The following is an 11,179-nucleotide window of genomic DNA, read 5'->3' on the forward strand; positions in this document are numbered from 1 at the left end:
TTTATAAGTTATGGGAACTGAAGGATCTTTTACAGAGACCCTCAAAACACCTCCCCTCCCCCCATGATGTTGGAAATGTCCTGTCTGAATAAACCCCCCAGCACTGGGCACCGTCCTCGGCTGCTTCTGTCTCACGAAGGGGGCGGTGAAGCACCGCTGGAGACCTCTCCCTCCCGTGGGGGTGGGGTTGCTGAGTATGAGCCCCCGAAACCCCTTGGGAAATGGGTCTGAGGAGGAGCAGAGAGTGGATCTGTCAATCAGTAGAGCTGAGGGGGAAGTGGGGATGGGACAGGGGGTGATAAAGAGAGCCTGGGTTGCGGGGAGCCTAGTCAGGGAGTGTGAAGGGGGAGGGTGGGGGAGGAGGGGAGATTGAGATCTGAGGGGGTGGTAGTTGGAGAGGAAGCTCAAGGGGTGGGGACCAGCTCCAGTGTCCTCTTTGGAGGCCCAAAGGCTGGCATTTCTGGCCCCAGTGCCCCACGGCAGGGATCCTTGTGGAAACCTGTCTGGGAGCGCACATACCCTGGCATCAATGGGACTGATACTGGCCACCATGTCCAATTCTGGTGCTCATGCTGCCCATAGGGTGGGGCTGAAGCAGTGAGGGGTTGGAGAAGAGCCCCCCCGAACAAGCTGAGAGCTAGGCCAGCGGCCCCCAGCGAGGGGCTGTGGAGTTCTGCAAGGAGAAGGCTGGGCTAGAATCGAGGCGAGGCCAGGGGTTTGGCCAGCAGAGGGCTGTCCAGGCTCGCTGGCAGGGCGAGGGCCTGGAGCTGGGAGAGAGAGGCTAGAGCAATTCACCCTTGCACGGATTCACCGGGGTTGGGGGATTCTGAATCCAGATGGGAGCAGCGTGTGAGCGTGAGCCCCGTGGGGTTGGCCAGGTGCTGGCGTTGCTGGGCGGGAAGCACCCTGCCTGGGTTATGCAGGGGTTCTCGTGCTGGCAGGTCAATGCACCTGTTTGGACTGGCTGTGTGGCAATAGGGCTGGTGCACAGGAATGTGGAGAGCAGAGGGTTTGTGTGATGGGACCGTGCACCCCAGTGGTGGGGCTGGGAGGTGTTCTTGGCAGGGCGAGCTATTCACCTGTTGCTAGTGAACGAAAAGCACTGACCCTTGGCTCCGTTGGGGCAGGTAAGAGCCACCCTCCAGCAAGGGTCACGTGCTGCCATTTGGGATTGAGCCCTGGGTTTGTATCAGCCATGTCTGTCCCGAGGCCAGGCTGCTCCATAGCACGGGGCTTTCTCACCATCTCCTGAGGCTAGCACAGTTCTGCATTGACCAGACATTGTCCCTGAGAGGGGAAGGGAAGGAGCCTGATGGGTTGGATGGGTGGTGTAGACAATCAGATAGTGCTAGGAATGGAGGGGTGCACAGGATAAGGTGGAGTCTGGTGATGGGGGATTGAACCACATGGAGACCAGGGCCCCTGCAGCCTGGGGTCCCTGCACAATGGGCTCAGGAGCAGGATTTTATTAAAAGGAATTTTTAAAAATTTATTTAATCAAACCCCTTTTCCTGGCATGAGGTGTTCAGACTCCCCCACCCAGCTGTTGGAGTGAATGATAGGGGTGCTGCAGTCCTCCTACCACAGGAATGGTACCACCTTAGCACAGGGATTAGGGACAGGTCGCTGCAGGCAGCAGAGATTCACCCTCTTCTCCCTCCAGAATTGTGCAAGGAGTGGTGCTCCTGGAGCCGTGTAGAGACGCCATCAGAATGGTGAGGAAGGCTGTGCTGCTGCCTTGAACTTCCAGGACCCCGGTTTCCAGGCCCCCTCTCCCAAGTCCTGGCACGTCCTGCCAGTAGCTCTCGGCAGCCGGGTAAGTGGCAGCACAAGGGCAGGGCTTTGGTGTACAGTCATTCCCAAGACCTGCCCTGGTGCTCCGATTGCATCTACCCCCACTGGCTTCCAACTCCCCTTCCTGTCATAAGGTGAGAATGTGGCCTGTCCCCACCCCAGAATTGGGAGCAGAGGGGCATGGAGGTGGAGGCATGGTGTGTGAGCGGATGGCCCTGACCAATGTCAGGCCTGATTGGTGGTCACCCCAAGAGCCCCTCCATACACTCTCCTGCAAATGCCAGTGTCTGACTACTCACCAGCTTTGGAAGGGCCCCTGCTGTCAGGGAGCAGTCAGGCTCGGGGTACAGAGCAGCCTGGGAGTTACACAGCCCTGCCGGGCCCTGCAGCGACGACAAGTCGCTCAAGGCAGGACTTCCGCAGCAGGACTAGGTTGAATGGGCGTTACGACTTTTTACTGGGCTGTCCCACAGGGCCTGAGGTCTGGCCAGACTTTTCAAAGTGCTCTCTCAGCACGTTGGGTGCTGCACACCTAAAATCCGGCCTTTTGCATAGCAAAATGTGGGAATTCCCAGCTGTCGCGGCCAGAAAGGACTGGCTAACCCAGGCTGCAGAACTCCAACCCTGCAGGTTTCAGAGTAGCAGCCGTGTTAGTCTGTATCCACAGAAAGAAAAGGAATACTTGTGGCACTTTAGAGACTAACAAATTTATTTGAGCATGACCTTTCGTGAGCTTCAGCTCACTTCATCGGATGCATGCCATGGAAAATACAGTGGAGAGATTTATATACACAGAGAACATGAAACAATGGATGTTACCATACACGCTGTAACAAAAGAAAAGGAGTACTTGTGGCACCTTAGAGACTAACTAAGGTGCCACAAGTACTCCTTTTCTTTTTTGCGAATACAGACTAACACGGCTGTTACTCTGAAAGCTGTAACAAAAGCGATGGGGTAAGGTGAGCTATTACCAGCAGGAGAGCTGGGGGGTGTGTGTGTGAGGGGGGAACCTTTTGTAGTGATAATCAAGATGGGCCATTTCTAGCCATTGACAAGAACATGTGAGGAATGGGGTGGGGTGGGGCGGAATAAACATGGGGAAATACTTTTACTTTGTGTAATGACCCATCCACTCCTGTCTTTATTCAAGCCTAAGTTAATTTTATCCAGTTTGCAAATTAATTCCAATTCAGCAGTCTCTCGTTGGAGTCTGGTTTTGAAGTTTTGTTGTTGAAGAATTGCCACTTCTAGGTCTGTAATCGAATGACCAAAGAGAATGAAGTGTTCTCCAACTGGTTTTTGAATGTTATAATTCTTGACGTCTGATTTGTGTCCATTTATTCTTTTACGTAGAGACTGTCCGGTTTGACCAGTGTACATGGCAGAGGAGCATTGCTGGCACATATCACATTGGTGGATGTGCAGGTGAACGACCCTCTGATAGTGTGGCTGATGTGATTAGGCCCTATGATGGTAGGGCCTAACCTATGATGGTAGGGCCTAATCACATCAGCCACACTATCAGAGGGTCGTTCACCTGCACATCTACCAATGTGATATGTGCCAGCAATGCCCCTCTGCCATGTACACTGGTCAAACCGGACAGTCTCTACGTAAAAGAATAAATGGACACAAATCAGATGTCAAGAATTATAACATTCAAAAACTGAGCCAGTATCAAAAGCTTTGCTAAAGGCAATTCTTCAACAACAAAACTTCAAAACCAGACTCCGAGAGACTGCTGAATTGGAATTAATTTGCAAACTGGATACAATTAACTTAGGCTTGAATAAAGACAGGGGGTGGATGGGTCATTACACAAAGTAAAACTATTTCCCCATGTTTATTCCGCCCCACCCCGTTCCTCACACGTTCTTGTCAACTGCTGGAAATGGCCCACCTTGATTATCACTACAAAAGGTTCCCCCCCACACCCGCCCCCCCAGCTCTCCTACTGGTAATAGGTCACCTTATTTGATCACCCTTGTTACAGTGTGTATGGTAACACCCATTGTTTAATGTTCTCTGTGTATCTAAATATCCCCACTGTATTTTCCATTGCATGCTTCAGATGAAGTGAGCTGAAGCTCACAAAAGCTTATGCTCAAATAAATTTGTTAGTCTCTAAGGTGCCACAAGTCCTCCTTTTCTTCTCACCCTGCAGCTGTTCTTGCAGCCAGCTCAGTGACTGGCACCCCCTCACCATTTTAAAGACGCCAAGTACTGGAGAAGTGAAGCCAGGACCCAGCTAGCCTGGCCACAAGAGCCGCCAGTGCCAGAGAAGGGTGAGAGCCCTGCAAGCACTATATGGGATACTCAGCCCCCAGTGCAGGTGTCATCCTGACCCCACTAGAAATTGGCTTGACCCTGGAATCAGGCAGATCTATATTCCTGTCGAAATGAAGGCACTAGCCTAACTCTGGCCAGCCCATCCATCTGGGGAGCATGCCAAGCTTTTGGCCTCAATCACATCCTCTGGCAATGAGTTCCACAGTGAAACTATGAGAAGACACTTTTCCATTTCCCCCCCCCCCCGCCACCCCCTCTGGTCCATCTGTCCTAAGAGCAGCCAGACCGGGTCAGAGCAAAGGTCCATCTAGTCTAGTGTCCTGTCTGCCGACAGTGGCCAGTGCCAGGTGCCCCAGAGGGAGTGAACAGAACCAGGAATCGCCAAGTGATCATCCCACCGCCCATTTCCAGCTCCTGGCAAACAGAGGCTGGGGACACCATCCCTGCCCATCCTCGCTAATAGCCATTGATGGACCTGTCCTCCATGAGCTTATCTAGTTCTTTTTTGAACCCTGTTTGCTTAAATTACAGCCAAGGGGCCTGGCTCTCGGCCCAAGCCCCTCACAGCGGCAGGCAAAGCCACAGCTGGCCCTGGTACCACGCTAGGCTGAGCTGCCTTTGTACAAAGTGCAGCTGGGCTGTCTGGCACAGACAGGAAGGCCAAGGAGGCAGCAGGTGGGAGTACCTCTGGGAGGGGTGCAGAAACATGCTGACAGGAGAGCAGTCACCCCACGTGTCGGCCAGGAACCACATCCCGTCGCCAGTTGTGTAACCAGCCAGCCTTGCTCCTCTTGGCGGAGCCGGGAAAGGGAAGTGAGAGGGGCACAGGACAGCTGTGCAGCCCGCCCCCTCCCCATGTCTGTCTCTCTCCTTGTACTGCTGGCTTGGCTCAGCTCCCCAGAGCCAGTCGCATCACAGGTCGGCATTGCTCCTCCCTGCTGCTGCCAGCACTTTGACCCACTGAGCTGAGAGAATATAGCCCAGCTGTGACTCCCCGTGACCTGAGTGGGAGGTGCGGGGAGGTTACTGGCGGGTAAAGCCCTGTATCCCTGCTCCAGGCTGGGGATGGAACGTGCTGAGCCCTTATTGTGAGTGGCTGGGCCCCGGCCCCACTGGGGTCACTGAGTGAGACTCAGCGCTGGGTCAGACAGTTTGTGATAAGCCAGGGCCAGTGCTGCGGCCGGAGAGGGGTGGCCAGAGCTGATGGGGGCAAGGAGGAGACACTTGTACCAGGGCCCTGAGCTTGGGGGACTCCAACCTGTCTGCAATTGAGTGAAATGGTGGGGCCTCAGCCCACACGCTGTGCATGGCCAGACTGTGACACAGGCCAGGAGGAGGGGGAACGGGATCAAGCCATTCCTGCTCCTTCGTGCCTCGATGCTGCCATAGAGTCATAGCCTTGGCACTGCGCTGGCCCCACCTGTGAACTGGCTGAGCTGGGCCCAGTGGACTCTGGCCAGGCCAGGCTGTTTCAGTGCCACATTGGAGGGTGATGTGGATGGGCCCAGAGGGAACCAAAGGACACTTTGTGATAAGGTTCCCCCGGTGGGGTGAGGGTGGAGTGAGGAAGGAGAGGGAAGGGGAGCGGTGGTGAGCTGGCTGGGGTGGGAGGGGGATATCAGGGCATGACAAGCCAATGGGAAAGGCTAGGAGTCTGCCCCCAATGTGTGACGATTCTTCTCCCCCCCTCTGCCCCCATGCAACCCTGAGACCAGCTGATGGAATGTAGTGGTTACTGCGGGGTGGGGTTGGGAGCCAGGACTCCTGGGTTCTCAGCCTGGCTCTGGGCTGGGAGTGGGAACCAGTGGGTTTAAGCATGATGGTACTTTAAGATCTGTCATTCCCATTCTCTCTGGATGGACATTTGACCTCAGTAGAGCTGCGCCAGTTTACACCAGCAGAGACTCTGGCCCAGGATGAATTGGCTGGGGGCAGCTGCTCTACTCCCACAGCCAGGCTAGGCTCAGTCTGGGAGCAGGACGGAGCTCCAAGGATGTCGCCCTGGATTACAAACCTAGCAAAAAGAAAAGGAGTACTTGTGGCACCTTAGAGACTAACCAATTTATTCTCTAAGGTGCCACAAGTACTCCTTTTCTTTTTGCGAATACAGACTAACACGGCTGTTACTCTGAAACCTAGCAAAGATATGCTCCACGCCTTAGCACTCTCCTCTGACTGACTGCCCCTGCAGCCCTGTGCCAGGAGGGATGGTGTCACTGGGGCTGGCCAGGCCTTGGGAGGAGATAAGAGGGAATTCTCTGTGGTTATTGCCTGTCCCTGGGTTATAAATACCAGGAGCAGTGTGGCAGGAGGGCCTACTGGAGAAGACAGAGACCTATCAGCTGGCAGAGCAAGGTAAGGCCAGCCACAGCTTGGAGAGGGAATAAGCAGCTTGTCTGCTTGGTGCAGGTCTCATGGAGTCGCTGCTGGACTCAGGCAGGATATAAATGCTGTTGGTTTGTGCAGAGAACGGCTCCTGGTGGTGGGGTGGATCCCTCCAACCTCAAGCTGGGGCTCAGGCTGGCCGGGCAGAGCCACCCTGTTCTTCAGCACGGGCAATACAAGGGGCTGCAGATCCCAAACTGCTCAGCCCTGGCATGCTATGGGCCCTTCTGAAACGCCGGACGCTTATTTTGGTGCCTAATCGGGGGCTGTGTTTCTGGGCATCCTGGCGTCTGAGTGTCCAGTTCACCACGCACTGTTGTTTGCATCAGGGCAGAATGCTGCCATCCCAGGTCACATCATTTTGCCCTTTGCACAGGTGTAAACGGTTTTGATTTTAACATATCCCCCATATGTCAAAACACAGTAGTGCCCAAGGCAAGCCCCAGCGAAGAGAGAGCTGCTTTCACCCCCAGGCAGGGGGGTTGGTTCCCTCTGGGTCCTTGTAACCCCAGATTTACAAGGAGCTGCTGGGTGGGAGAAGGCCCCTAGAAAGATTTTAAAGCAACACTTTTGAAAGACACCCCCCCTCCCCCGCCAGTGTCTAAACCCAGCTACGATCAATTAACCCCCCAATGATTCTAATCAAGGCTGCACAGCTTTCGGTTCAATTATGAACTGCCCACCAGCCCCCTGGGACTGACTGTTCCCCCTCCTGCCAGAGCCTGGGGTCTGCAGCCAGGGGTTCCTCGCAATTGTCTCCAGCACTGGACTAGGATGGCAGAAAAAGCTCGTGACCTGGTGACACGGGGGACAGTGCGAGGATTAATGCATGACAAGAGGTGCTGGTGGCAGGGCCTAAGAACCCCCATCCCAGTCTGCTCCCGCTCTGCTCTAAGCCTCTTTCCTCCATCGCACCAGGGTGTCAGGGAAGCTCCCAGCATGAAGCTTTTCACCCTCATCCTGACGCTGGCTATCCTGGCAGGTGAGTGCATCTTGGTGCAGGCCTGCCCCTGCCCCACTGGGGAAGCCCCATGAGGGATCCTCTGCCTGGGACCGTACACTTAGGTGCACAGCGGCCTCGAGCCCACAGACACACCTAGAACACACATGCACGCAGGTAGAGAATTGGCAGCGTTACAAGGGGGAGCTGAGACTTGTGGTAAATACGCTGGGCTGGGGCTCAGGACTTCTTGGTTCAGTTCCCTGCTCTGCTGCAGATTCCCTGGGTAGCCCTGGAGATGCCCCTGAATCTCTCTGGACCTCAGCTCCCATCTGTAAAATATGGAGACTAATCCTGCCTTTCTCTATTAGGGCAGCTCTTCAGGGCAGGGGCCGTCTCTCACTGTGTGTGTGTTCAGCATCCGGCACAGTGGGAAGCCCGAGGCTTGGTTGGGGTCGGGGCAGCATCCGGCACAGTGGGAAACCCCAGGCTTGGTTGGGGTCTGGGCAGTGCCTGGCACAGTGGGGGCTCCTTATTTCCAATTTAGGAACCTGAAAATTTCCTAAAGTGACTCTCATAAAGCCACACAGGGAGTCGATTGCAGAGCCTGGCATTGGCCCCAGGAATCCTGAGCCCCAGGCCAGAGTTGTAACACCAGCCCCTCCTTCCAGAGAAAGGGAGCTCTGTCGAGTCCCTTCTTGGAGTCTCTCCAGGGCGGGGTCTGCGGCCTCTAGTGACAGGGTCTTGCTGGGGATTTCTGTCACCCCATAGGCAGCCAGGCCTCTCTCCTCAGCGATGAGCCCACACCAAGGCTGGAGCAGGTCCGCAAAGGCTTCTGGGAGTATGTGGCCAAAGCCACCAGTTCCACCGAGAAAACCATGGAACTGATCCGTAAATCTGAGCTGGGCCAGGAGATCAAGTGAGAAACTGGCACTGATTGTGGGGCGGGGGCCCTATCTTGAGGGCTGGGAGCCTCCCATCCTCCCCATGGACCCAGAGCGGATCGGGGAGGTTAGTTGCCCCTTGACTGCAGCCCCCACACCTTGGCTTCTGGGCTCAGCAAACCCCTGGCCCTCACCGGGATCGAGCCTGGCTAGGAGACCCCCAGGGCACTGGGTATTCAGCTGCTCTGCTCTCTGAGTCAGAACTGAGCCCATGTCCAGGATGACAGGGCCCCGTATCCCATGTCCCCACCCGGCAACTCCTCTGAGCCAGCCAGGCCCCCCTGCCTGGGGCCGGATCGGACCCAGAGCCCCATAGAGGGGAAGGGCCCCGTGTCTCATTCCCCACCCCTCTGAGCCAGCCAGGCCCCCCCCCCGCCTGGGGCCGGATTGGACCCGGAGCCCCCTAGCAGCAGAGGCCCCACATCCCCCATTCCCTTCTCATCTGTTCACCTGTCCCCACAGCAGCTGCATCAGCTACAGCCTGGCGGCTGCCAACACCTATGGCACAGAGCTGCAGAAGCAGCTGCCCCTTGTGGCCCAGGAGCTGGCGGCCAAGCCGAGCAAGGGCACAGAGCAGCTGGTGCAGAAGATTGCAGGGGAGCTGCAGCGGAAGGGGCAGTGGAGCGTGGAGGACTTGCAGGCTGGGCCGGCGCCCTACGCCGAGGGGCTGCTGGAGCAGGCAGAGCAGCGTGCTGAGACCCTGCACCACAGCGTGGCGGCTGGCACCCAGGAGCTGAGCGAGCGGCTGCAGCAGAGCGTGGAGAAGCTGCGAAGCCAGCTGGGTCCCTTCGCCCAGGAGCTGAGCGAGCGGCTGCAGCAGAGCGTGGAGAAGCTGCGAAGCCAGCTGGGTCCCTTCGCCCAGGAGCTGAGCGAGCGGCTGCAGCAGCCCGTGCAGGATTTCCAGCAGGGGCTGGAGCCCTACCTGCAGAAGCTGCAGGGGAGCCTGAGCCATGGCGTGCAGCACGTCCGTCGCAACCTGCACCCCTACGCCGAGGACCTGCAGGGGCGGCTGGGCTCCCTCTGGGCCTCCTTCCTGCAGCACTTGCAGTGAGGGGCCTGCGCTGGTGGGGAGAGGGGAACCCAGAGCCGGGCGGGCGGGCAGGCCGGGGGTGAGACACCGACCCCATCCATCCATGGAGCCCATGGGACTGGGGGATGGGAGCACAGACTCCATCCATGCACGGAGCCTTCAGGGGTCACAGGTGCTTGAGCAGGGACAACCTCTTCTCTAAGGGCCTCTGACATGCCCAGGTTCCCCATCCCATCACCCCTAGTCACTCCCTGTGTCTGCAACAACCTCCCAGGGGCTCAGTAAACCACCTGCTAATTAATCACCCTGTGCACTGCTGCTGCCTCCCTGGGGGAGGGGAGCAGCCTTTATAACCCCGCTCGCTGCCCCGTGGGGCTGGGGTCGTGCAGCCCCGGTCAGTGAGGGAGAACAGGCTCTTAGCCAAGCCACGCGTGGGGTGCAAGCCAGGGGGATGATCATGGGCATGTGATGGGGACATAGGGCTGTCTCCTGGGCGGGGGGCCTTTCCCCTTCGAAACTCTCCCCACTTTGAAACTCTCCCCTTAAACCTTTCCCCTAGGACTTGCTCTATCCCTGCGCTGCTGTGACCTCCCGATAAACAGCTCTGGCCAGTGTTACCCACAAACTTTCCTCACCATGCTGTCTGCAGCGCAGGCCCACTGGGGCTGTCACTGCCTGTGTGTGGGGCGCCCCCCGTAAGAAACCCCGCCACTGTTCTGCAGCACAGACCCCTGGCACTGCACTGGGGCCATCTCTGCCTGTACGGGGGAGGAAGTGTCTCCTACTGAGCCCCCCACATGTACACCCCAGCACTGCATTCGGGGGAGCACTCCATACTGAGCCCCCTCCCACATACAGCCCACTCTGCAACACAGACCCCCTGGCACTGCATTGGGGCTAGGGTTGCCAACTGTCTAATCACAGAAACTCAAACACCCTTGCCCTGCCCTGCCCTGGATCTGGGCTGGGGTCAAGGGGTTCGGCGTGTGGAAGGGCCGCTGGGCTGAGCCTGTGGCAGGGGGTAAGGCTGCAGGAGGGGTTGCGGGGTGCAAGCTCTGGGAGGGAGCTTTGGTGCTGGAGGGGGCTCAGGGCTGGGGGAGAGGGTTGGGGGTGCGGGGTGCAGGCTCTGAGAGGGGGCTCAGGGCTGGGGCAGGGAACTGGGGTGCAGGAGGGAGGCTGGCTGGCTGTTGGGCACATCAGACACCACAAGGTTTACCAGGGAGCAGCGGGTGCCGAGGGCTGTCTGGACCTTTATTTAAGGCACCACGGTGACTAGGTGCTGTTGGTTGTCCTGCTCCCGCACGGGTGTGCGCAGCATCCTTTTGCTGCCACAGGCAAGTGTCGGGCTACTTTGTCGTGACATTTTTTTCTTCAACTTCGCAAATCCAAGGTTAGTGGGGCAAGGGGCGAGGTTTCCCTGCGAACAGTGACTGCTCTTCTGAGGCATCTTTCGGGGTGGGGGGCCTCATTGCTGCCAGTGGCATAGGTGGGCTGGGGAGTGGGGCACAGACCTTTGTCCTCTGGGGGCACCAGCTCTGATCCAGCCCAAGGGCAGGGAACGGGACATGGGGCCTCTTCCCTCGAGGTGACGCTGGCGCCGAGCTGTTGGGAGCATGGGGGAATTGGCTGACGCGGGGGAGGGAATATGGCACCTTTCACATCCTGAGAGTGTGTCACGGAGTGTGGGGGAGTCAGGGCCCTGCACCCCGCTCTTCCTGCGATTCACCGGGACTCTCAGCCAGCCAGTAAAACGGAAGGTTTATTGGACGACAGGAACACAGTCCCAAACAGCTT

At 57.3% G+C, this 11,179-nt stretch overlaps 1 protein-coding gene across 1 annotated transcript; it reads left to right on the top strand.

Annotated features, from left to right (window-relative positions):
• Nucleotides 1–390: 390 nt before the first annotated feature.
• LOC311512676 (uncharacterized protein) lies at nt 391–9,406 on the top strand (the record flags this gene model as incomplete). The annotated part of the gene is made up of 5 exons (XM_084614021.1): nt 391–1,816; nt 6,382–6,441; nt 7,390–7,453; nt 8,183–8,330; nt 8,818–9,406. The coding sequence occupies exons 3-5, from the start codon at nt 7,411–7,413 to the stop codon at nt 9,404–9,406; spliced, it is 780 nt and encodes a 259-aa protein (XP_084470147.1). The 5' UTR covers nt 391–1,816; nt 6,382–6,441; nt 7,390–7,410.
• Between the last annotated feature and the right edge of the window lie 1,773 nt (nt 9,407–11,179).

This window comes from Lepidochelys olivacea, assembly GCF_965140295.1.
Source record: "Lepidochelys olivacea isolate rLepOli2 genome assembly, chromosome: 24".
Taxonomy (NCBI): Eukaryota; Metazoa; Chordata; order Testudines; family Cheloniidae; genus Lepidochelys; species Lepidochelys olivacea.